Source organism: Pleurodeles waltl, chromosome 2_1 (genome assembly GCF_031143425.1).
Source record: "Pleurodeles waltl isolate 20211129_DDA chromosome 2_1, aPleWal1.hap1.20221129, whole genome shotgun sequence".
NCBI lineage: Eukaryota > Metazoa > Chordata > Amphibia > Caudata > Salamandridae > Pleurodeles > Pleurodeles waltl.
Genome location: NC_090438.1, coordinates 563149279 through 563177087, shown reverse-complemented (window position 1 = coordinate 563177087; position 27809 = coordinate 563149279). Strand labels below are relative to the sequence as shown.

Here is a 27809-nt window from a genome sequence, read left to right as displayed (position 1 = left end):
ACTCCTCAAAGTCTACCACCCTCCAATAGTGCTTCTTTAAGTGCTCTTCAAGGGAAATGAGGCAACAGCTGGATGGTCCCAAAGCTCACACAAACCAAGCAAGTATAGTAAGTCTTTAATATTTCTAAGCCAAGGAATGCTAGGTTTTCAACACAACTTGAAGAGCTGTGGTGTAGGAGGCGAGCTCCAGAGTAGTTTAGTAGTCCAGAGTTGCTTCCAATACAAAAGAGGGTGCAAGTGAGCTTTGGGCCCTATTCCTTTGATACCCAAATCCTTAAAGAGAGAAAGAACAACAGAGTGCTCTGGGGAAGAGAAACAATCTTCCTCACGAAAGTGTTTACAATTAAAGATAGTTATTGGGCTTTGATAGCCCAATAGCCGTGCACCATAAAGGGTGGAACTTGAGGCCTTGGCCTCATAGACCTGAAGTGCTGGGTGAATCGGTTTATTATACGATACACCAAATTCCTTAATCAGGGCCCCAGTAATCTGCTTTTGTTTTAATGCCACCTTGGCAGTGTATGGTTTCCCAAACATATTCTCCAAGATCGTTAAACCAAGGTAACTATAAGATTTCACCTCTCAAGTGGAATGCCTCCAAGTGTAATGTTTCCTTTGAATGATTTATGAGGATTGAATGACTTGGAACAAATAACAGAACAGAGACTTTATATGCCCCTATAGATGGCACATCTGTCTCCACCTGTGCTAAAAAAGGAGCAATATCATTAATATATAATGAAAATAAAGTCAGAGCAAGGACACAGCATTCTCGAACTCCCCTTGAAACTGGGATTGTGTCAGTTAGCTGTCCCTGGTCACCCTAGCTGATAATGGCGTAGTTGCCCTCATGAAGGCGTACAAGTAAAGAGAGTATGGGAACGCATTGCCATATAATAGAGAACTTTACACGAAGTACTAAGTGGGTATGCATTAGACTGGTTTATTTAATAGACCATTCGGTTCCAGGTGTATGGTACAGAGTGCCTAGGACTTGTAAGTTAGATGTCACCAATGGGCTGCAGCAGCTATTGTGCCACTCACTGGAGTAACAAGGCAAATGTGACTGCAGGTCTGATCGGGGTAGCACAACTTTGCAGGTTTAGAATACAAATCAACCTATCAAAGTAATCCCTAATACAGAGGTCTCAACACTCCATTTTAAATAATATTAAGTGACCTCTAAGTAGGTCTTACCTCTTATATGGCATGGTAAAAGGTATTTAAATGTAGGGCATGCACACTTTTAATGTTAAACATATCTTTTATATGAACATCAATGAGAAATGGTAGTAATGGTAACAACAGTGCACTTCCCACAAGTGTCTGAAAGTAAAGATAGAAAAGTATATGGTGGTGCAATATGGCCCAATTGTCTTACTACCAAAAGACAAGGAACGTATGTATCACAAGGGGACACAACATGTCCATAATTAAATAAGAACCACAGCACTCAATCACAAAAGCATATAACAGGTTAGGTAACTCACTAAATATATGATAGTATGTAAAACACACTCTTAAGTACACAATGAAACTGCAGCAAAATATTAATTCTTTTTCCATATAATCTCATTGGTTTATTTGTATCCAAAGATGTTCTTAACAGTATAGTTCAATCATAATGAACTAGTTGGAAAATAGTCTTTCATAGAGAGTACATTTCATATGGTCCATGTAGGCACAGTACATGCAGTAACCGCTCGTAGCAGGTCCAATAAACAACAGCCAACACGTGTTTCGGCACACAGTGACTTTTTCAAGGCTGCCAACAGATGGATACAAGTACTTATAAGAAAACACAATCAAAATATATGGACATGACAGCGTACCGTGCAGACCAAGAGTGCTGTGCATTGTAAAGGTGATATTGTGCACCATATATGGGTGTGTGTAGTATCAAGGGTCCCTAATGTGTGAGAATGAAAATAGTAACACCACGCATGAATCCTGAGAATAACAGCTTATAAATCTGAATCTGATCTTTAAGATTTCCGACTCTCTGTGTAAGAGGTTATAGTGTACTGCCAGTGGGTAATTAGGATTGTTATTTCTGATAGCTCTTATGTGTTCCTGGAATTGTTCCTTTAAGAGGCGGGTACTGCTGCCCACATAAATCTGCAGTAGATTGTGTATTTGTGTTGCAGTTGATAAATTGTTTTAGATTTTTTGTGTTGTCTTTTTTTATTGCGTTTAACAGCAGGTAACATACCAAGCAAATACAATATGAAATAACACAACCTTACAAGGCGAAAAGGGCAATTAGCCCACATGAGTTAGGCTATAGGACAACAATTCGTGAATAACATGTTCTAGAGGGAACGCATGAGTGTCGCCTAAGATACATCTGTAGGTACATGGCTCGTATATCAGTGGTAATGGGACCAAACATTTTTTGGGGGGAAGAGAGATAAAGGGATAGCAGGAGAGACCAACAATGAGGGGTAATGATTAATAGTAATAATGATGATTGCAATAATGATACTTATAATAATAGTAAAAACAATAGTGACATTGGTGGCGATCGTCAGTAGACAACAGATCAGAGAATACTAATCTATACTAATGGGGGGGAGGGGAGGAAGATAGGGAGTGGAGGGAGGGGGGTGGGGATGGGTGGGGGATGTGAACCTTTCAGATATCTGCTGACAACAAAAAAGGGGGGGAAGGGGGTAGAGGAGATCAACTGTCGGGTTAGGACAATTTTCCAAAGTTTGACCGCCACTTGTGAATCTAACGTCTCTGTTTATCATCTTCTCCCTTGTTTATGGTTGAGGTCAATAACTAGGTATGCATCTGTCTCAGGCGGGATCCTTCTAATAGTTGCGGGGGCTATCTGAGACTGCATAAGTGGAAATAATAGAAGCTGTTCCATGATAGTCAGGTAGCGCTATAGCAAAGGTTGCGGTGACAAGGATGGTAGGAGAGTGGCATGTCCAGGTCTTATAGTGTTAGGCAAGGGGTAGGAAGAGAAGGAAGAAGGGAAGAAGAAGAGAAGAGACGATAAAGAGAAGAAAAGCGAGGGAAGAAAGAAAGGGGGAGAGAGAGAGAAAAAGAGGAGAAAGAAAAAGGAAAGAAAGGAGAAGAAAGAAGAAGAAGGGAGAAGAAGAAGGCAAAGAAGCAGAAGAAGAAGAAGGAAGGGCTGGGAGAGCGGAAGGGGAGAGATCTGTGTCGGAGAGAGGAGAGAGAGAGGAAAGGAGGGGCAACAAGGAAGAGATAAGTAAACAGGAGGGGAGGGATAGAGAGGGAGTGAGGGAGGAGGTGAGAGAGACCAATCAGCCAAGTGCAGTAGTCCCAGGGCTAAGGAAACAAAGAGGGAGGGGAGGTGTAGGATAATAGAAAATAGAAGAGTAGGAAGTGGAGGATGTGGGTGGGAAAGGAGGAAGGGAGCGAAGGGAAGGATAACGGGGGAAGAGAAGGAGAGCAGGAGGTGCGTGGGGTCAGCTGGTGAGCAGCAGTAGTGACAGTGATGTCGGTTAGACATCAGGAAGGAAGGGAGCCCATACCTGAGCAAAGATGGCAGCCTGATCCTGAAGGTTATAAATGACTCTCTCATGTGTGGCGATGTTAGACATAGCCACAGCCCACTCCTCGGGCGTGGGTGGCGTCGCAGATCTCCAGTGTCGTAGGATACATATTTTTGCAGTTGCCAGGGCTGTGTGTAGGAGTCTTTTTTGCGGTTGTGAGAAAGGCGGAAAGGAGGTCATGTCGTGCAGCATGAGCAACGAAGGGGTAAGGGGGTTGGAAGTAGCATGGAGTCTGCCAGGGTATGCTCCACCGCCTTCCATAAAGGCTGCACCGATGGGCAGTTGCTGAGCACATGAAGTAGATCACAACACGGTTCCGGGCTGCGCCAGCATGACGCATGCGGAAGGAGGCCGGCCCTGTGTAGCTTCATCGGGCTCCAGTACCAGTCATGTAGTATCTTGAAGAGGCAAAACTTTAGACGAGCCTCGCGAGTCCCTCTGTCCATCGCTTCCACCTTGTCGGCCCAGTCCTCCTCCTCGAAAGTCAGCTGGAGGCGGGTTTGCCACTGCAGACTCAGCTTTTCTAAGACGGGTCGAGAGAATAGATGTGCTGATAAGGACTTTGTACAGGCCAGCAATAACACCCTTATGTTTCCCCCATGTCTTCAGGTGAGCTATTATGGGTGAGGGTTGCAGTCCCCAATTAATAATGTCAGGATTTTGACACATATAATGCTGGAGTTGTAAATATTTCCACTTCTGCGTAGGGTGGAGACGGAATTCCTCTATCAGACTAGTGAAGGTTTTGAGTCTGTTGGTCTCCAATACCTGGTCTAGGCTGGGTATACCGGCGTCTCTCCAATGCGGCCAGTTCAGGGCTGCACCCCCCATGCGTATACTATCGTTGTTCCATAGGGGAGCCTGGCCATGGAGGGAGGGGTGAACCCCCAAGAGGCGATGGGCCCTCTGCCACGCTACACCCGTTGCCTTCAGGATCGGATTCGGGTTATCTGAGGGGACAGTGGTCCTGCAATACAGTCCATTAAGGCCTCCCTTATGGAAGAGCAACTCCCTCTCCACTGACACCCATTGTGGCGATTCTGCAGGACTACGCAAAGTGGCAGCCAGTGGTGATAGAGGGAGGGCTAGGGCGTAATGTTCCACCAAAGGGAGTCCCATTCCACCATGTGGCCTACGTGCTTTGAGCTTGGCCGATGCTAGGCGGGGGCGTGTGGTTCCCCACACAAAGGCCCTGATTGCGGTGTCCACCGACCTCAAAGTGGATAGGGGTATCTGAAGAGGGAGAAGTCCCATTGCGTATGTCTGCAGCCTACCCCACATGGAGAGGCCAAGCTGTGCCCATTTGTCAAAGTCGAGTCTCATATGGCCAATGAGGGGGTCTAGATTGTCCGCTGTCATGCGTTCCAGGCCGCGGTTGACAAGGATCCCCAAGTATTTGAGGCGTTTCAGGGTCCAGAGGAAGGGGAAGCCCAGGATCACTGATTTTGTTGTCCCTCGCGACAGAGGGAGGGCTTCGCTCTTATTCCAGTTTACTCAGTATCCAGAAAGGTGGCCAAAGTCATCTATGATTGCCGTAAGGGCAGGCAGTGAGCGATCTAAGTCAGTTAAAGTAAGCAGGATGTCGTCAGCATACAGGTAGAGTTTAGAGGTGACGGCGCCCGGCAATGGGATGCCCGCTATCCAAGGGGATACGCGAATCGCAGCTGCCAGTGGCTCAAGTGCCAGTAAAAACAAAAGGGGGGAGAGCAGGCAGCCCTGCCTCGTTCCTCTGCAGATAGGGAAAGGATCTGAAAGGAAGCCGTGCAGTGGGTTGGTCGTATAGCAGACGTACTTTGGAAATAAATTGGTCGCCCAGACCATATTTTGTTAATGTTGAGAAAAGGTATGGCCTTTCTATTCGGTCAAAAGCTTTTCCAGCGTCGAGGGACAGTGCTAAGGCGGCCTCAGGTGTATTCTGAACCCCCCAGAGGGCATGGCATAGTGTACGAAGGTGATTCCGTGAGCTGCGGCCCGGCACAAAGCCGACCTGCGACTGATGTATGAGGGGCGATATAACCTTGCGCAGACGGGCCGCTAGGACGCTGGCCAATATCTTAACATCACCATTCAAGAGAGATATTGGCCGGTAGCTGCCGCAGAGCAAAGGGTCCCAACCCGGTTTTGGTATGACAGCAATGACGGCGGAGTTGGATATTGCGCCGAACGAATCAGTCTGACAAGCTTCGTCCAGCACCCCGTTTAAAACATCAAGGCCCTCATTCCGACCCCGGCGGTCAAGGACCGCCGGGGCCAGGGTCGGCGGGAGCACCGCCAACAGGCTGGCGGTGCTCCGCAGGGCATTCTGACCGCGGCGGTACAGCCGCGGCCAGAAACGGAAAGTCGGCGGTGTACCGCCGACTTTCCGCTGCCCATGGGAATCCTCCAAGGCGGCGCAGCTTGCTGCGCCGCCATGGGGATTCCGACCCCCTCACCGCCATCCTGTTCCTGGCGGTTTCGACTGCCAGGAACAGGATGGCAGAGAGGGGTGTCGTGGGGCCCCTGGGGGCCCCTGCAGTGCCCATGCCATTGGCCACTGGCCAATGGCATCGGCACTGCAGGGGCCCCCGTAAGAGGGCCCCACTTTGAATTTCAGTGTCTGCAAATTCGCGACGGGTGCTACTGCACCCGTCGCACACCTTCCACTCCGCCGGCTCCATTCGGAGCCGGCTTCATCGCGGAAGGGTGTTTCCCACTGGGCTGGCTGGCGGCCTTTTGGCGGTCGCCCGGCAGCCCAGTGGGAAACCCAGAATGACCGCCGCGGTTTTGACCGCGGTACGGTCTTCTGGCGGTCCCAGCCAGGCCGGCGGCTACCGCCGCCGGCCGGGGTCAGAATGACCCCCCAAGTGTCTCCTCCCTGCCCATTTATAGAATTCCGCAGGGAATCCATCTTCACCTGGTGACTTGTGGTACGGGAGACCGGAGACAACCTGCAGAATTTCCTGGCGGGTGATGTCCCCCCCAACAGTTCCCGGCCTTCATCGGAGAGGGAGGGCAAGGTGACAGTACTGAGAAAAGCCTCTATCTGGGCGGGGGAGGACTGTGAGTCCGAGGTATAGAGGCGGCGATAGAAGGTTGCGAATTTGTCCACTATGTCCTGCGGGTGCATGAGGATCTCTCCCGACTGGGCCCTGATAGCCGGTATAGCTAGGGTCGATGCTCTTTGGTGAAGTTGTGCGGCCAGGAGACAGACAGCCTTCTCCCCTTGCTCATAGTGCCGTCCTTGTAGGCGTTGCAGCGCATATTCAGCCTTAGAGGTAAAAAGTTTGTTCAAAGCCATAGAGGCTCTCTCCAGGTCCCTGCGGGTGGAAAGGGAGGGGTGGGTTGTGTAGCGCTGCGTCAGTAGTGTAATATCAGCCTCTAAGGTCATTTGCCGCTCCGCCCTATCTTTATTTGCCAGTGCGGCATCGCACATCATCTGTCCCCGTATCGTTGCTTTGGCCGCAGCCCAGATCATCCTTTTGGATGTCACCGACCCCAGATTGTCCCGGATATATGTGGATGTGTGTGCCTGCAGCTGTGCCTTCCCCTGAGGGGTTCGGTAGCGTTGGGCAGAGAAGCGCCATGGTTTGTGGCCTGGGGACACTATGCCCAGCTGAAGGGCTAGCAAGATCGGGGAATGGTCTGACAAGCCCCCATTCAGTATGCGTGAGTCCTGCGTTTGTGCTACGAGACTGTGCGAAATAAGGAAGTCCGATAATGTAACGGGCAGCTCCAATCTCTGTCAAGAGACGGTTAATGCGGAGGAAAAATTGCCTCTTGGGACATATTGGGTCATAGACAGATCCCACGCATAGCGAGGTGCCTCCCAACTTCAGCTTGGCAAATACGTATCGTCCCTCCGGGACAGCCCATGACTTGGTAACTGTAAAGGGCAAGCTCTTTTGCAACAATATCGTAGTCTCACATTTCCCCGGCACCGCGTTCTGGTCATCCAGAGGAGGGGTGCTACAGCTGGATAGCGCAGTCCCCACCCAGTCCCTTCGTAGTTTGTCAGATTTGAGTCTGGCCAAGTGGTTTTCCTGAAGGAGGGCTATGTCCACTCGTTTGGTATTAAGGTACGAAAGTATTTTCTTCCGTTTAATGAAGTGGGTGAGACCGTCGACGTTCCAAGAGACAACCCGTAGCAGGGCAGGTGAGGCATGCGTGCGCCCACCCATGGGGGAAGCTATTAAAGGTGGTGGAGGAAGGGGTATGAAGGGGAGGCAAGGGAAGGGGTAGGGGAGGTATGGGGTGCTGTAGAATATAGGACTAAGGGCCAGATGTAGGTAGGAATGGTTTTGCGACTCGCATATTGCGAGTCGCAAAGCCAAATGCAGAATGGTGTCCCTGACACCATTTGCGAATCGCAAGGGGGCGGCAAAGACCCACCTCATTAATATTAATGAGGTGGGTCGCAATTTGCGACTCCCTTGCGATTCCCTGCACTCACAGGGATGGTGGCCTGCTGGAGACAGCAGACCACCATGTCTGTGACTGCTTTTTTAATAAAGCAGTTTTTTGGGGGGTATTGCAGCCCGTTTTCCTTAAAGGAAAACGAGTTGTAATACACTCGAAAAAATGAAACCATTTGGTCCATAGGACCACTGCCTGCTCTGAAAAAATATTTTTGGCAACATCCACAAAGGGGAAGGGGAACCATGGGGACCCCTTCCCTTTTGCGAATGAGTTAGCACCCACTTCACATGGGTGCTAACTGCGAATTGCTTTGCGACCGCGTTCACGGTCACAAAGCAATTCTGCATCGCGGTGCGAATCGCAACTAGGAAGGGGAAGACCCCTTCCTAGTTGCGAGTCGCATTCCCATTTTGTGAGTCGGTATCAACTCGCAAAATGGGAATGTGCATCGTGATGCGCGTTTTGCATTGCGAAAACTTGCGCCAAGCAAAACGCGTTGTACATCTGGCCCAAAATGACTTGTGAGTGGGGAAGTGGGGTGTGGAGGGGGGAGAAGAAGGAGAGGAGGGCAAAATAGAGAGAGACACCAGGGAGGGGAGGACGATGGAACGGACCGGAGGCAGGAGGTAAGAATGTAGAGTAGGAGTGTAGAGGGGGAGGAAGAGAAAATAGAAAATAGGAAATAGGAAATACAAAATAGAAGATAGAAGGGAAGATAAAAATAAAAAAGGAGGGAAGGGAGGGATGACGAGAAGAATGGAGCAAACTGAAGCCCCAGGAAACCTAAGCTTTAATCTGCGGGTCTATACCTGGACCGTACTAGTCCTAGCGCGGGGCAAGGCCGGCCGGATCGAGGCCAGGAACGGGGGTGCAGCGCAGGGCCACCATTGTCCATTGATACCAGCTTCCCATGATCCCGGTGCCGGGTGCCCTCCGGGAGGGGGGTGTCATGATAAGATGTAATTTGGCCTGGTGTTCCCTAACAAGGGGGGGGCAGGCAACCCAGCGTCACACCGCCGAAGGACAGGCCCACCGAGTGGGGGGAGGGGGGAGTGGCGGGTGAAATATAAGTGACTAAACTTAAAGGGAGAGAGAATGTAGATAACAGCACAGAGACTGCAAAAACTGAGACATAACAATGAGAAATAATCAATCTTCACTACATTCTTCACTACGTTAACAGCAATGTCATTAAAGCCATTGCAGGGCTATAAGGCTTGAGGAGCATGAACTGTCCCACATGTCATCAAACTCAACAGAGCATGAACAGTCTTCATGAGTCTAATCTGCTTAACCCTCACTTGATGAATATAAGAAAAGTTTTTTGACAGGAATAACAATTACATAATAAAAAACACCTAACATTATGCAGGAATGAAAAGAACTGTACTCAGCCAGCCGACGGGTCAGTAAAGGGTCTGCTGTTTCCAGGCCAAGGAGGGGCCATAGTCGCAAGGTTCTCGGTTTCAACTGTCCCAGAGGATAAGGCAGGTTCAAGTGGGCTCCGCTAGTGGTTTTAGGGGGCGAGCAGGATTTGTCTCTGTCCGCCACCTGCGTATGGAGCACCACCGCATGCAGTACCTGTCCCCTGTCGTCGTGGCTGTGAAGGAGTCTCTCCAGGTGCCGTCCCTTGGGCAGGGGGGAGAAGGTTGGTGGACAGACTCTGACCCTCCTGGGGCAAGGTCTTGAGAGGGAGTGTTCTGATCTGCGGCCATTGTGTCTCGGCATGGAGTCGAGGTGGAAGAGTCTGTGAGAGACAAACCATCCAAGAAAGAACCCAAGTCTTCCGGGTTGTAGAAGTCTTTGGATGCACCGTTTTTTGTTATCCACATTCGCGCCGGGTCGAACAGGCCATACTTCACTTCCAGCTGGCGTAGTCGCGGACGGAGGGCCAGGAATGCCCTACGTCAGTCGCTGGTTTCCTTGGAGAAATCTACTGATATTCGGATTGTGTGTCTGTCTAACTGACAGGGACCTTGAGTACGTGCTTTCTGTATGAGTTGGCGGGCCTGTGTATGTCAAAGAAGACAGGCTATGCTCCGTCAGGGGCGAGCGTCCGTACCAGTTCTCCGGGGGCCTAGTCTATGGGCTCTTTGGAACTCCAGGGGTGGCTCAAAGGTAGTACCAGTCAGCCTAGGCAGTGTGTTTTGCAGGAATCTGTGGAGGTCCTTGCCCTCAATGTTTTCAGGAAATCCTATGAAACGGACGTTGTCTCTTCGGTTCCAAGTCCGTCAACTTGCTACAAAGAAAGAGGAGTTCCTGATCTCTGTCCTGGAAAGAAGAGGTGTGGGCCTCCACTTTTGACACTCGTTGCTCCAATCCCAGGACGCTTGTCTGAAAGCTTGTAATTTCCGTACGGATGGATTTCGTTTCCGCCGCCATTGAAACCATTGCGCTATCCATCCCCTCTAATCTGTGGCCAACTGCTGAAATTTCCTGAAGGATATGGTCCACAGTGGGCTCCTGGGCTGAGCCCGCCATCTCTTGGTGTGTGGCAGAGAGCTGTGTCGCCGTCAGTGGAGGGACTCCCTTCGCCTGGAGTAAGGCCTCAGAGAAGAATAACTGCCTTGCCGGCTTGCCTGTGTTCTTGTGGGTTCCCAGCCTCGTGGCTTAGCTGGTGGGTAATTCAGCCCCCTCGGGGGCTGTTGTGTCGCCCGTGCTCCGGCAGTGGAAGGAGGACGCAATCCGGAGGGAGGGGAGGTGTCCGGTGCAATAACAAAGGGGCGACTGCTCACGATCTGCAGGCTCAACGTGTCGGAGCCAGGGTACTCCAGTGGGTAGGGAGTACCAGGTCCTTTTTTTTTTTTTTTTTTTTGTCGGGACGTGTGCCTTAGCCCCCTGCAATAGGCGTAGTACTGGTCCCCACCTCACCTTGATGTACAGTGAGTTCACCAGACCATGTTTACGGTAACGGAGCGGGGGCGAGGTTCAGCTGGCGGCCCAATGAGGATGTCAGTCAGATCGTGGTGCTAGACGCTGACTCTGACATGGTGGGAGTTCCTCCAAGGCTCTCCTTCATCTCAGGGCACATAGTGTGGGGGCGGCAGATGGGCTATGTCCAGCCAGTAAGGTAGAGTGCCCAGCACTAAGATATAAAAAGTGGGAAGTAGTCTGACCTGACTCTCCGTTCTTCGTCGTGGCCCTGATGTTTCACTGGTTCACTGTCCCCCCTCTTTGGCAGCCAGGAGGGTGGGGGACAGGCAGGCACGGGGGAGTAGGGAGGCCCCCACTGGGAGGGAAAGGCAGAGTCTCTTCTCGTCTTTCTCTTTCACGGCCCCCAGCTCCTCACGAGACTCTCGACAGTTCTCGTTGCCCCCCCTCCGGGAAGGCAGTGTCATGCCCATTCCGAAATGCTGGCCCCAGTCTCCAGGGCGTCGTGGCTCCAGGGCTCCGGCCTTACGGAGCTCCCTGCCCCCACCCCGCGCAGCCCCCCAGCAGGCATGGCGGAGAGCCGAGTGACGCATTGGCGGGGGGTGGGGTCGGCAGGGGTTTAAAGGATTTTTAAAGCCCAGGGTGCCCCCTCCTCTCCTGAACCCTGCAGCTGCCCTCGGCGGCGCCAAGTCCTCATAAGGCCTGAGGCCGCAGCTCCGGGTTCCCTCTCAGGCCGCCTCACCTCAGCACAGATTACGACGGAGCTCCTGCTCCACAGCTCTCCAGGGAGGCGGCTGCGTCCGCACGGCAACTTCTAATCCACTTTGTGCCCCCGGGGGGGATTTTTGCACCCCTGCAGCGCCCCCGTCCACGGCCCGGCCCAGCCACCTCGCGAGCGCACGGATCAGGCGGCCATCGCGCTCTGTGGCCAGACCATGCCCCCGATAAATTGTTTTATCTGGTACATCTTTTGTGTGCTATATGAGAAAGTAGGCGTCTTGTTAAGAGCAAACTGGAAGGAAATACAGCACCCACATTTGAAGAAACCGGTAAGTTTATTTGATAACCATGTCGTAGGTTTTACCTGTGTTTGTAAGGTGACATAGCTAGGACATAGTAGGTTTCTCAGAGTATGTCCTCTACTAAGGATGGATTCCTACCCAATATCCTGCTTAAATGGGTGTCCAAACGTAATAGGTACCAGTGTCGTTTAAGTATATGATAAACTGGTACTAACAGGACTATATCTGAAGATCATGGAGACTCGTTGTTTGTCCTTTTTGGTATTTTTCCTATGGGTAAGTAAAGTCTTGCATTTTTTTAGAAGTTATGTATTTCTTTGCTAGGGAGATAACCTGACCTGAATATCCCTGTCGAGAAAAACATTGTTCCAATAAGTTCAGTTCCTGTTTGAAGATTGGATCCTCACTGCAGTTACGTCTGATTGTAGTAATTTCCCCTTAGGGGATGGCATTGATTTGGGCAGTTGGGTGCGCACTATGGGCATGCAGAATGGAATTGCATGCCATTGGTTTTCTGTATATTCTAGACAGGATCTTATTTTGTACTGTATATAAAATAACATCCAAAAATTCAATGTGATCTATGCCAACATGATGTGTGAACACTAGGTTGTAACTGTTGTTGTTTAGATGACTAATGAGAATGCTGAGGTCAGAGGTAGTACCTGTCCAGATGATAAGTACATCATCAATGTATCGACCCCAGTATAGTATGTGTTGTGAGATGTTCAGTGGGCAATCTGTCCACAGATGATGTTTCTCAAAATGTCCCATGTACAGGTTTGCTTAGGATGGAGAAAATGTGGCCTCCTTGAGCTTGTCTGTACCAATTCCAGTCCTGCAAAAAGACATTATTTTTCAGAACCAATCTGGTGAGATCTATAAGCATGTTGGTATGCTCAAATAAAGTTGCATCTCTACAGGATAATGTAGCAGACAAGGCTTCTAGACTCTTTTCCAAAGGAATGTTTGTTTACAAAGAGTTTCCATCAAAATTAACAAATTTGCACTCCTCTGACCAGTCAATGTCTTCTAATTCACGCAATAGGTCCATAGTGTCTTGGATATAAGACGATAAGTTGCGTACTAGGAGTTGGAAAAAATAAATCAATGTATTCTGAAGCCTCCTTCTTACCAGTCAAGCATTTGAAATGAAAGGGCAACTCCCACTCCGCATGGATGTAACTATCTTCTAACTGCTCTCAAACCAGCCAACAGGAAAGTGTTTCAAGCACAAGGTGAATTGAAATGTTGATATTGGCAGGGAGATCATGCCATGTATTTACCACATTGATGATGCTGTTTAAGCTATTGTAAAAGGCAACTTTTCTAATTTCTCAATATTAAGCATTATGTAACTAGCTTCCTTCTTAGCTATCATCTGTTGTTAATGTGTGAGGTTAAATGCAGCAAATAACTCCTTAGTGTTAACTTGCTTCCAGGACACGCAGCCAAGTTTTAGAACTTGTGAAGTCCAACTTAACTGCATAATGGACCTAAGCTGGCTTTGTCCATAGTGTAACAAATTACATATCGTTTTGAATAATGTCAACAGCAGAGGACACAATGTTGTTTAATATGTAAATACAAGTGGTCAAAGTGTTCATTGTCGACAATGGCTAAAACATTCTCTACATTTTCTCAATGGAGACAAAATGGTTGCTCAATGGGGACAAAATGGTTACCTTTAGAACCAGGCAGGACAGTAAAATGACAGTTTTGGTAGTATATATTCAAAGAACCAGCACCAGTACCCGTTAGGATGGGCCAAACTCCTTTTTCACAGGTATCTTTTCTCTAACTTGATCTCCAACTTTTGGAGTTCAGCCTTGGGAAGTTGTCAAATCCCTCATTCCCTCAGGTGGCGGCATGTGCTGAAGACTGCTCATCGCAGAACTGTTCTAATTCCTGCAAGACAATGACATCTTCATATATGTCAAAAAGTGTTTCTGCTATGACCGTCAAGATCTGTGATGTAGATAGAGATAAGGAAAAGGACTTTGTAAGGGGTACGAGCTCCCATATTCCTTTTAGGCAGTTTATTTAATGCTCTCTGGACTCTGTACTGGTAATGGAGTCAACTATGACCTGAACCTAATAACCTGGCTGTTAAGGATTTCTTTAAGTTTTTGTTTTTCCTTTCCATTATCAAATTTCCCTTGGGATGGTAGGGTGAAGAATAGTGCACCCCAACACCCATCAATCCCATGGCGTCCCTGTATGCTCTGGAGGCAAAAGCAGGGCCTTGGTCTGAATGGAATTCTGCAATTGTATATGTTCAGATGAAGAGTTCCAAATCTTTAATAACAGTTTAACCATCAGCTGATTGTTGTGGCCACACCAATAGGAATCTGGAGCAAGATTCTACAGCAAGTAGAATGTATTTGTATGCACAATCTGAAATTAAGGGACTGTAGTGGTCCAGGTACTCACACAGCATAGGTGTGTTAGAAATAGAGAGGGTTGTCTGCAGTGGTCGTTTCATAGTGGAACCTTTAATTGGATGGGAAATGAAACATCTAAGGACATACTGCTGGGTCTGCTTGCATAGACCAGGTCACCAATAGAGTTCTTGTGGTAGGAAGATGGTAGCCGCCAAACCAGCATGAGTAGAAGCAACACCCTCATATGCTGCTTTAATCAGATCTAGCCTATGGTTTTCGTTGGGTATTACACAATCTTCCACCCCTGGTATTGTAACAAAGGCAATCTTCTGGTGACTCATATGGTAGGAATATTTGGTAGGGTATGCTTTTGGAAAGGGCCTACATCAGCCAAGGCATTCACAGCAGCCAAGATGTCATCATCAAGCCTCATATGAAAGTGAGTTATCGCAGCAACTGAAGCCATAGCAACTACAGAATTGGCCACTTCATCAGCCAATGAATTTCTTACAATGTGTATTCCAACAGTTTGGTGGCCCAATGTGTATATTATGTCAGATATTATATCTGAACTGCAGTCAATATTTTTTCTGTTGGTGCAAAATGTGTTTCTGCATTTAAATATAGGTGTGATTTGTCAGCTATTGGAACTGTGTCACCTTCATTGAATGTAACATATGTGAAACCGATGGCACCTGGGATTACCAGGATCACCAGGTTTGTTTGGTTTACACATTTGTGTACATTTTTTGCTTCAAGCATGTCAGTTTGTAATGATTTGAGAATTTGTGTATGTTGTGGTGTTTGCTTGAGAATTAAGGATGTATTAAGTCATAAAATGATTTGATGCATTGTGCATAGTCTGGAATCAAAGTTCTGTCAAAATTAATGGAACCTAGCAAAGATTGCAGTTTCTTGATGCTATTGGGTCGCTGTAGTTGAGCACACTTTTCTAGGAACTGTGGTGCCAGACTTTTCCCTCATTTGAAAGCACATATCCCAGAAACAGGACACTGAGAAAGGCAATTTTAGTTTTCTTAAAATTGAATTCGCAGCCACGTTCAGCAATCCCAAAACAATGCCATCTACCCTGGCTGAGTGTGTGTTGAGGTCATCATCAGTTAGATAAACAATGTCTATATGGGACAAAGCCTCAGGATCAAAATCATGCAATATTGATGTTACACGGCCAGAGAACAAGCCTGGACTGCCCTTATACCCTTGGGGGAGTCTGCAAAAACAGCACTGAGAGCCTAACGTAGAGAACACACTTAAATCCCAACTTCCAGGTGCTAGATTTTTGCAGTAAAACCCATTGGAAATATCCAGGGTTGATTTTTATTTTATGCACACTCTATTGCTCATAAGTGCATTTTGGATGGCAAATGTGCTTGTGAAACTGTTCAAACTTCTGTAATCTAAGACTGTTCTACATGAATGGTCTGGCTTAGCAACAGGGAAAAAATGATTATTCATATGAGATGCATAGGGTTCAGTAACTTCCTGGTACTCAAGTTGTGAGAGAGTTTCCCTCACTGGGGCTTTGGTCTCATGTTTTGTTGGATAATGAGGTTGTATTTGTGGTTTAGACTATACAGGTATGACATGATAGGGAGAGTGCCTATCTAAACCCACGTGGTTGCTGTACAGTGGTGGAGCCTGTGCTAGAGCCCAACCTGAGGCATAGGCTTCTTTTACTGGATCAGGAACAAGGACTTAGAAGGAAGGCAATATGACATCTTCCCCTTGTGGGAGCGTTTAGACAAACTCTAGTGACCAATCTTTTTCTGACAGAAGAATGTCATAGCTTAATGTTAATTTTAATTGTGTGCTTAATGTCCCCCTCGATTTGGATATTTAATTTATAGAGCCTGTCGGGTGTGGCGGCCTGCCTGTCTCGGGTTTAAATGTCAAGGTAAGTGTTAGCTGTTGTTATCTCCAGAAGCTCTTAAAGATTCTGGTGAACTATCATGACCTCACCCACACTGTCTAGCAGAGTCACTGTCCAGGTCCTGTTCTTCAGTAGTGTTCTCAATATGGGTAGCATACTTAGCTGAAAGTGCTGCATTCTTCTTTTTGAATTGAGGTTTCTGTTTTTATTGTGACGTCCGAGGAGCATTGTGAGTACTTTTTTGGTTTCACATTCTTGTTTTTGTGTTCTGACCACTGACCTCTCTCGCTCCGTTTGTTGGATGAATGATGGAAAGTATGAGAGGGGCACACATCAATATACTGATCCCTGTTAGGTGGTTTCAAATTGTCACAATTTCTAAGATTTCTTCATTTCTCTGAGGTCTCCGAATGTAGAGATTCTCCTCTCTGTTTTACTTTATCTTTTTAATGTTTTTTGTTTATCACAGGTTTTTTTTTAGAACCCTCCTGTACATGCTTACTGGAATTACCTTGAAGTAGTGGCTTACTTGGTCTGGCCCCCAGACTATCCCAACCTTTACTAGTACATGTTTTGGCGATAATCTTTGGCATTTCACGCTCCTGGTCTATTTTAAGAATATCTCAGAGCCACTGGCATACTGCCAATGCTGCTGCTTCTTCTTTAATATTACTTAGTATATGTAAGGAGACAGCAGTAAAGTTGCCCATTAATTTCATCCCCAAATCTAAGGCAAGGGCTGCCCCATGTTCATTTTATATTTGTTTTAAGACTTCCAGAAGATTTTCAAGTGTTGGTGTACCATGTGTAGTAGTATAAATTGGAGTAAATACTGTGCCCCAAGTAGCACATTCATCTATGGAGGGAACCATTCTAAATGGCAAGCACATTGTGAGAATTCTATGTTTATTTTGGGGTCCAGTATGGAGAAACACTGCTTCCAGTTGATTAGTTTTTTAAACTATCCAAAAAGGAATTTCATTGCATTTGGTGGGAACCTTACCCATTATTGACTGAACAGTTTCTAGGTTTATCCCGGGTGAAGTCAATTGTGGAGGAGCTGGAACAGCCCTCACTGGGGCAGTGTTTGGAGTCCACATCATGAATTGTATTAAGCCTCTGTAAATCCTAACTAAATTATTGTATAGTGGGCACCGGTCTGCTGTCATGAATTTGTTTTTTGGAAAACAGTGTATATGTGGCCAAATTGGGGCATGTAGGTCCATCATTACTTAGGGAACCCAATCTAACATTTTCAGTAACGTGTGGAAGGGTGCCTTGAAACTAATTATGGTGATCTTGATATGTAAGTGGTATTTCTAGATATAGATATGCTCTTTATTGTGCAGGTGGGTTTGCTACAGTATTTATATATGTTTATACATATATATATCTCCCAACAAAACAGTCCTCATTGTGGTGCGCTTTTCGCTGATGCACATGGCAGGGACAGACCAAGCCCTGATTTATTTAGCATACCAAACAATTATAAATCCGTAGCACTCCAAGAAAGTTCATCCTTTTATTATTGTAATCCAGCACCAATTCCACCACCACTGTGAGCAAGACCTGTTGGTTGAAACGCGTTGGTGGTAGAATTGGTGCTGGATTACAATAATAAAAGGATTACATTTCTGCTACAGATTTATAATTGTTTGGTTTGCTATATATATATATAAAAAAGTATTTGCATTTGTGTCCTCTTTAAAGGTGCCCCCTGATTAGAAAATGTCTGTTCTGTACACATTCTCTACCCTCATTAGCAAGACCATTGACAAGTAAATGTGGTGTGAGAGGCTGTGTCATGTTTACTGGAATTACCACCAGTTTTGGTTGTGCCATAAATAAAATGGTAAATTTAGAGATGGAAACACCAACTGGGTGTCTTTTTAAGGTATGAGCTTGAACAACTTACAGACAAGGACAGATACTACCTGTATAGCCGAAATGGATTTTTCCCTAATAAACAGAGATCTCTTTATGAAGATAATTAGAGTACCTTTGGCATGCAAGAGATAGCTACGCAGGATATCCATTAAATTTGTACCTGACCAAACATCGGTTGTGCCCTGCCATGTGGTTCCTAATATTCTATTAAGACTGCCTGTTTAGGGCGGAAGCACCACCAATTGTGGGTGATTGAGTCAGTCCCACAACATCTGGAAGCTTTCAGCCTAAGTCCTGGCTAGCCCACAGTGCCTAACCAAACCTGGAAAGGAAAGATGCTTTGTGGTAACCTAAACCTGACTCTCTGACTCCTCAGGGAAGTCCTGGTGAACAGATCATACCTCTTCTGCTCAGTTACTCAGAAACTCACACATGCCAAGGCAGAACAAATGATGCAAAATGGATCTCAATGCATTTATCAAAGCAAATGCACCCTAGTATTAAAAAAATGGGTTGCGATAATTAGGCAGATGAAACATAAATCAGTGATCATCATTGCACTTAGTGTGAAAAAGATCAACAACTCCACTGCCTTTGTATGGTCCTAAAAGCCTACAAATTCCTACATACACCCTCTGTCTAAAATCTGAGAGTATAGCAGTGGTAACCCTTCTGCTTCTCCTGATCTAAGGAAGTGACACCAATCCCATACCTGAGAAGATTGGCAAGGGTCTGACTGTTGTCTGAAAGACAATCCTATCGGATAGCTGAAGAGTCAGCGCCAGGATCAGTGATGCTGTCAATGAGATGATGTGCGTTTCGAGATGGTCATAACTCCAATCCCCTCTGACCTCCTTAGGCCTATGTGGTGTCTATGATGTGTTAATATGTCTAGTAATGGGGGACTGACTCCTGAGCTCCTGGAGTGGCAATATGAGTTAGAATATCATGTACCAAACATGATAGCCTTGAACAAGGCACAAAGTGAAATGTGTACAAAGGACTGCTAAAATATGCAGCGTGAACAACTGTGCCAGTTTGAAGCAGCTGTTTAAAAAATATAAAAACAATGAGCTAAAAGCTAGCTATGCTAAAATAAAAGAATAACAATGTGTCTACATGCAAAAAGGACAGGCTATGGGCCTAATGCTAAAATAAGGGTGTCCAATCAGGCACTAAGGAGAACCTACAACACTCTAAGCTACAGTTGTTAAATTATTTAAATGTTGCAATGTGGTTTCTATGAGAAGAGAGTATCAGAATATGTTCCATAGAGAGTCACTAGTGAATTTCCATGCCTGTGCCTAGGACATGCTGACCACAATGTATTATTCTGTCAAGAAATATTTCTTGAAGGTGAAGGAGCTGAAAAAAGTCCATTGTGAAATGCCTGGGAAGAAGACTGTTACATTTTTATCATCAGTTTGTAATTTTGATTGGTAACTTCTCCTTCAGAACATGGGGATTGTTACAAACTGCTGAAAATTGAATGTTTTAACTGTGCATTGCTCAACGAGTAGGATTTAGAGATGCCGTTTCCATTTGCCTGACAGCACTCTCTCTAGACTTTTGCTAATACTCTAATGCTTCCTGGACAAATCTGTTCTCATTTACCTGACTGAATATTTATTTGATTCTGCCATTTATAGATTATGGCCCTCATTTTGACTTTAGCTTTCAATTTCACTGACAGCCAAAGCCAAACCTGCCACTAGACCACCAGTGATGGCAGTCTGCAGACCGCCATACTACGAGTGCTGGCAGCCGTCCACCATATTTGTGGTGGAAACTCACCTGCACTCATGCTGGTGGTCGGCGGTGTAGAGGCAGGTGCATCGCCAGCACCGCCATGGCAGCAGGACTCTGCCTGCCATATTACAAGCCATGATACAGCTTGGCGGAGTCCTGCTGGCATGGTGGTGCTGGCGATGCAAGACTGCCAGGACCTATCCCCTCCTGGACGTCCTCCTCAACAGAGAAGGTAAGTGAGCATCCAAAAGGGGGGGGAGCGTGCCTTTGTGTGTGGGTGTGTGTCTGCGGAGAGGGGTGGTAAATGCGTGCATGTAAGCGGGTGAATGTAAATGTGAGTGTGCGTGTATGTGCGCGTGTGTGGGGGTGTCTGTGTGGATGGATGTGAGTGAGTGGGGGTGTCTGAATGCGTATGCTGAATGGATGTGTATGTGAATGCATGTGTGTGTGAAGGGGTGGGGGTGTTTGTGAGTGTGTACATGGGTGGGGGGGATGTGTGGGGACATTTATGCATGTGTGTGCCAGTGACAGGAATGGAAAATCCTGTCGCTGGGTGCTTGACCACTAGGGTTTTTGTGGCAGGGCAACCGCCATGGCAATCCTGGTGGTTTGCAGTCTCATGACGGCCAGCTTCGTAATGAGGGCCTATAGTTGCTGACAATTTCATCTGACATTTCCCCTCACTCTCTCAGTTTCGCATATTAGGCAATTTCCCTCCAGAGAATACTGAAATTCACTTATGATTATGACGACTTTAAACTGTTGACCTTTGAATTTGCCATATTTAATCACTTTGAATTATACTGACCGCTATGATGATCATTGATTTATAATTACTTTGAATGATTTGAGTTTATAGCTTTCCTAATTTGCTAATAAACATTATGGTTTTCAAATCTACTACTTTCAGTCTTCCCTTTGGGGCCTAATGTGCTTCACTGGCATTGATATTTTGTTGATTGTTGTATGAGTGTAGCTAGTACTTGAATTTGCATCAAGGATCTGTATGTTGCAAATCCCATTTCACTGCAATAATTGTGTGAAACAGCTCAACACTAAATAGCAGAGGGAGTTGTTGTTTGATAATCCATGTATCTCCTTGTTGCTGTAGTTAGAGATCATGTTGTCACAAGTGTTAATTCCACTGCTCCTCACCATATTATTTAGATCCACCCTGCGTTTACCAATGCTTGTTGCTGCTTAATAGCATGATACACTCATGAATAAATAATTACTTTTGTGTCTTTTCAGTGTGCAGTCACAATGGCAGGGATTTGGGATGATGTTTTAGACGACCAGTTGGTAGTTGACGAAATCATTCAAGTTGCAATTGATGCTGCTTTGCTTCAAGGAGCTGTAATAAGAACCGAAGAGCAACCCAACACATCTGAGGTAACATCACTTTAAAAAACAGTCATGCAAGGGACACATGCTCTTCTTCAACAAGTACATTGCAGACTGTGCAATCATGATTTCCTGAAGCCTGTCAGTCTGAAGCCCAATTACGTATCAAGATCAGAGAAATTGGATCCAGGATGCCCCCAAAAGGGGTGTTATTGAAGGCACACAAGTTGTACACTTCCTTTTGTTATGTATATTTTTGCCACTGCACCCGCCTCTTTATATAGTGAGGGCACACAGCAGATCTATTTTCTCATTCAGAGCTGGCCTTAATGCTGGTGGTACCCTGTGCGACAATGTTTGATGGCACCCCCAATGACCACCTCCACCACGTATTCCTCACTACCACCCTTTAACAGTGCCCCTCAAGTCTCCATAACCAGATGCAGTTAATACGTTTTATAGGGCACTCGTACAAGTGTAGGCTGTTAGAGATCTTTACGGTGCACAGGTCACACAGAGACATTCAATCATAGATATTTAAATCAGTGTATAAGAACTGTTACATAAGACAGAGGACTACAAGATATAGGATTCACATGTCATCCATACTGGTAGGCTTACAGTTTAGGAGTGCTTGGTCTGGAAAAGTACAAACTCAGAATTATAAATGTAATACCATCTTTGAGGGTTCTCTTTAATGATAAGAATTGATTTATAGCCAAATGAACCCTTTTTGCAACACTAAGAAAATGAAAAACTGGGAAAAAATCATAACGCTTTAATTTATATCTTACAGTATGCATACAGTTCTTTGATGACAATTACTGACTTACTGTTCTGAATTAGGATTTTAACTTATAAAATGCAAGTAACAAAAGGACCTCTCTGACAAAAATAGTAACCCACTGACCACTGACCTATTTGCATGGTACACATTCTTTGTAGCAGGTATATTAACCCTCTGCGCTACCTTAAAGCTTCCACTAGAGAAAACTCAGATCTTTCCCAGGCAGAACATTAATCACCAGATTTATCTTGACATATTTATTGTTGCCTGAAAATTGCTGGAGGCAAGGAACGCCGCAGCAGGTGCTTTTCAAACCATAATATACCTGCAAACACGGCGCCTCCACCTGAAGTCAGCACCCGGTTCCGTGGCACCGGTCACACCGCCCTAGAGCCGGCCCTGCTCTCATTATATGAGTTCATATCTCAATTTGAGTTGATCTCATGCAAGAGCAATAGTTCGCCTTTTCCGCCGGTACTAAAGTTTCAGTGCCCCCTTGTGTAATACAGAAGTGCCAACAGGGGCACCATCAAGTGTTACATCCTCCAGACACTTCTCTAATACTGCCTTTGGTGTTTCAAGTCATGACCAGTCTATAAATGCACCTGCACTGATATTTTATGGAGTGGAAAGGGGGACTCTATTGGTTTGGGAATGTCAGTGGATTCCTCCCATGCGGGAAAGTTTTGTAGAGCTTGTAGACTAGAAGCTAGCATATGTGCCCTCCAGATGTCTCTGAATGACTTCCTCCTGTCGGAGAGAAGAAGAGACATATAAACGATCCCATCCCTCCGTCTGTCCATCTTTGTTCATCTTTCTTACACTATCTTTCTTTCCTTTACTCCTTCTTATCTTTCCATTGGCTGCTAAGAGGCATCCGACCCTCCTGCTGTTTACGGTGCACCCAGCTATATTATACCAGGTCCCATTTAGGCTCTGCCCACTGTAAGAGTTACTTGATGCCTCCTCTTTTCCTTGATGCACCTCTCCTGTTGTGCACCTCTGTTCTGCCTGCCTCACTTGGTACCACAGATACACTATGTTCCCATTCTACTCATGTCCTGGAAAGCCCTGGTCCTATGCACCCAAAACTGCTCACAGCATCAAGTACAGACAGAAAAATAGCTCTTTTCTGACACCAAAAGCCTGTAGTGCTTCGGTAGAGGGATGGATACATGGTTATGTCAGGCTAATTCCACAATACATCATGCAGCTACATTTTAAATCAATTTGACGCCCTAAGTACATGGCATTTCTGTAACCTAAGTTGGATGTTGTGGGTTCTTGGTTGACAGTTTACATGCTTACAAGGCCCTCCATGACCTAGGACCCGCCTACCTCAACCACTGCATCACCTTCTACTCTCCTACCAGAGCTCTCCGCTTAACAAGCACTAGCCACTGTACCATGCATATGGAAGACCTCGGCGGGTGGGAGATCATTTGCATGCCTTGTGGCAAAGAGCTGGAACACCTTGCCCCTGCACCTCAGGTAGTCACCATCACTACCCCAATTCAAGAAAGACCTTAAAACCTGACTCTTCAACTAAAGCTCCAAGGACAAACCCCCTTAGCGCCTTGAGACCCTTATGGGTCAATAGTTACAATTTATAAACACTGATTTGATTTGGTTTTCCTACATCTTCGTTAAAACTCAGCAAGATTTATGCTGAACGTTTTCAGACAGAAAAAAAGCAGTTTAAACCAAATTCTCTTGTCCCAGGTTTGAGAGACGGTCAAATAAAAGCCTGAATGTGGGCTGCAGTATTAAAAGTGGGCTTTGGTTGCAATCTGACAGTAGCCCACAGCTAGATGATTCACCAATGATGCACCCACCTGTTAGGCTGGCACTGAGTTTGTGTAATTTGTTTCACAACTAGACAGAGAAAGCCTCAAGACAGTTCTTGAAGCCTGTCTGGATGACAATAAATTGTTCATCTAGACAAATGAGAAGTTGGGTGTACATGATGGAGGTGTAAAAGGAAAAGCTGAATCTTGTGTGCCAGCCACAGGGGTCCATGAAAGGGGAGCTTTGCAGGACCCCAAATGACAGTTTTTGGAAAGTAGAGCAGAAGGTAAGGATAGAAACCACCTAATCGTGGTCTGTTAGAAAATATTCTAACCAATTCAAGATATTGGCTTTCACATTCACTGTTAAAAGACAATCCAGAAGGGGCATAATCTCCTCCCTCACCCCGGAAGTCATCTTCCTCACAGAAGCTTGGCTCAACCCTGCATCCATACCAGACACTGCCACCGCCGACTGCAAAAGTTACAAGATAATACACTGGGATGAAACCAACAAGCATTGAGGTGGAATTGGCATCATCTACAGAGACACCATCCACTGCACGACATCCCCCGATTACCCAACACCGGTAATGGAACACCTCAACTTCCAACTCCACACCGACAGAAAAGCACCATCAGAGGAAACCTTGCCTACATACCACCAGGACCACTCCCCATCTTCTGCAACGCCATCCCAGAACTCATCAGCCCGCAAGCAATCGACTCTGAGCACTACATATTCCTAGGGGATCTCAACTTCCACCTTGACAATCTCAACAACACCAACTTCACCAACCTTCTGGCAAGCTTGAGCAACATATGCCTCAAGCAGCTCATCACTGAACCTACCCACATCGCAGGACACACCCTTGTCCCCATCTTCATCTCCAGAGTCAGGGTCAAATACACCCACACCTACTCACCTGGTCTGACGACCACAGTGTACACTTCACATCTCTGTACCCACATACCCTGACAATGTGCCCCCACAGATCCACACAAAGAAACTGTAAAAAGGTATTCGAAGACCAGTGGGAGAACAATCTTGGCTACCACTTCCCAGACTCTACACACAGCCCTAAATAAGCAGCAAAGAGCTTCTCCCACTGGATCACAGAATGTGCTGATGCCATCGCCCCCTGCCAAGACAGCCAAGGCCAAAGAACATAGCTAAACATCAAGCTGGTTCACCGAGGAACTGCATTCCTCCAAACGCAAATGCCGACAACTTGAAAGGAAGTGGCACAGCAGCAAAAAACAGAAGACCACACCGTCTTCAGGACCACCCTCAACCAGTACCACTGACTCCTGAAAGAAACCAAGAAGAACACATTAGCAGATCCCATCAAAGCCAGCACAAACCACAGAAAATAACTCTTTGCCATTGTGAAGGAGTTCAAAAATACCTCATCCACGAGACCTACATCACTCCCTCCCAGGAACTGTGCGACAACCTCACGGACTTCTTCCATGACAAGATCTCGGCTATCTACAAAATCTCTGAATGCCAACCCTCCGACGCAGACAGCATCAACCAGCTCATAAGCTCCAACATGGACCCCAAACACCTTCTCGCCCACTGGGAACTCCTCACCATGCAGGACACTATCTCCATCATGAACTCCAGTCAATCAGGAACACCCACAGACCCTTGCCTCTACCACTTCTTCAACCTCAGAAGAAAGACAATCGACAATGAGCTCAGGAAGGTCCTGAATATCTCCATCACTACGGCCTCCTTCTCGGAGGACTTGAAACATGCTGAAGTGAGACACAGCCTGAAAAAACATCCACGACCTCGTCGCTTTGAAGAACTACCTCTCTGCCTCAGTACCCAGCAAAAGTTCTTGAGAAAGTGAGCAACCAGCGGCTCACCCAACACCTAGATGACCACAACCTGCTGGACCTCTCCCAATTTAGATTTTGAGTTAACAACAGCACCAAGACAGCCCTAATTGCAGCCACAGATGACATCAGAGCCCTCCTGGATCATGAGAAAACAGCAGCCCTCATCCTCCTGGTAATGTCCACTGCCTTTGATACAGTCTCCCACCACATCCTGATCAACAGACTCCACCATGTTGGGTTTCAAAGGAATGCCTTTAAATGCACTGTCTCGTACCTCACTGACAGAACCCAAAGGATCAGTCTCCCACCGTTCACCTCAGAGCCCAAGAAGATCATCTGTGGAGTCCCTCAAGGATCATCCCTCAGCCCAACCCTCTTCAACACCTACATGACCCCCCTGGCCATCACCATCCGATCAAATGGATTCAACATCATCTCCTATGCCAATAACACACAGCTCATCCTCTCTCTGTCCGAAGGTCCCTCCACCACAAAAGTTAACTTCCACAGATGCATGATGAATGTAGCAGACTGGATGAAGGACAACTCTCAAACTCAACACTGAAAGAAACGACTTTCTTATCTTTGGGAGCAACACCTCACCATGGACTGACACATGGTGACCTGCAGAGCTCAGCACACCCCCTGCCCCAACAGACCACACCCACAATTTCAGCATCATCCTGGATAGCAAACTATCTATGAAGAAACAAGTTGATGCAGTCTCAATCGCCTGCTTACACACCCTTCGCATGCTCTGCAAAATATGTAGGTGGCTCCTAGCAGACCTAGGACAGTCATGCAGGCCCACATCACCAGCTGACCGGAAACACGCTCTACATAGGAACCAAAGCACGCCTCTTAAGAAGACTTCAGACAATATAGAACTCAGCGGCAAGACTTGTACGAAACCTCACCAGAAAGACCCACATCACAACCCCATCTCAAAAAACTACACAGGCTCCCGATTCAGTAGAGATGGCAGTTTAAGATGCTGACCCATTCCTACAAGGCCGTGCACAGCAAAGGACCACCATACATCAACAAACGCTTGACCTTCCAACAACCGACCAGACACTTCCGATCAGCTTCCCTCTCCTAGCAGACACCTTATCGATCTGTTGAACCAACAACAGAGCACACTTCTTCTCGGATCTGGCAGCCAAGGCTCTGAACAACATCCCCTGCACCTCAGGATCACTCCGTCACTCCAGCGATTCAGAAGAGAACTAAAGACCTGGATGTTTGGATGATCATTCCTCCAGACAGCAGCATACAGCTACACCGCCTCAAGACCTTCATGAGTAAATTGCTGTTCTCTAAATATGTTTGATTGATTGATTGAAGGAAGGAATGGGGTTCTGTATTGAAGCCTTAAAGGCAGAAAATAGTTTAAAAAGTTTAAAAGTTGCTTTGCCACTTTAATCCAAAGATACATAAAGGTCAAACACAGCTACCATCACACATTAAGCCTTGTACAACAGCATGAATACTACTTAGGTAGATTCCAAACACAACTACTGAGAATTGTGAAAAATCACTATTGCCCATTGTTACACTATCTATCTGAGTCATTTAGCCCCAGAGATCTCCAATCTCCCAAAACTGCAACAACATTACCGACATTTGGGCCCGTACATCAAGTGGACTTTTTTAAGATTACAGGCATCAGTAGGATCCTCAACATCATCAATGAGTTTATTGTCTAGCTTGTGTCTCTGTTCTCATCCATCTCTGAAGCAAGTTTAGTCTGCTACAACCTCAATGTAAGAAACTGGGTTACTGGTTGATGGGGATAGAACCCTACTCAAGTAGCAACCACAATCCTTTGCAACCATCTTTTACCCAGAGGGAGGCTTAGTGTAGAGACCACAACCTACTGGACCCCCTCTCAATCTGGATTTTTTGAGGCTTAGTGTTGAGAGATGCAAGTCTCCCTCATAGTCAAAGACAGTTTTGATTCAAGTAAAGGATAATGAAGTATTAATAAGTTAAGTAGTTCAGGAGAAACATCCCAGCTGTCCTCTTCGACCAGGCACATTTTTGAATCGCAATATTCTATCTGGAACCCACTCATGTTAAACTGTGAACACATATGACATACTTACATTTTACATTGGCTATTGACATTGGCTACTATACCACGTAGGTTACCACACACCTCCCTCTCATATAAACCATATGACAAAATTACAGGAAATATACTTATGGGGGACAACCATTAATGTTTATATAAGCACTTATACTGTAATACTACAACAACATAATTAACTGTAATATTTGAACTAGAGATTACAGTGTTGTCCACTTATAC

General features: G+C 46.3%; 1 protein-coding gene across 1 annotated transcript in view; it reads left to right on the top strand.

Annotated features, from left to right (window-relative positions):
• Window positions 1-20989: 20989 nt before the first annotated feature.
• Window positions 20990-27809, top strand: part of LOC138260020 (glutathione synthetase-like) — a 327470-nt gene continuing 320650 nt past the window's right edge. The window contains exon 1 of the mRNA XM_069208089.1: window positions 20990-21118. Coding sequence (XP_069064190.1) covers window positions 20990-21118 — 129 coding nt within the window. The remainder of the gene's footprint in view (window positions 21119-27809) is intronic.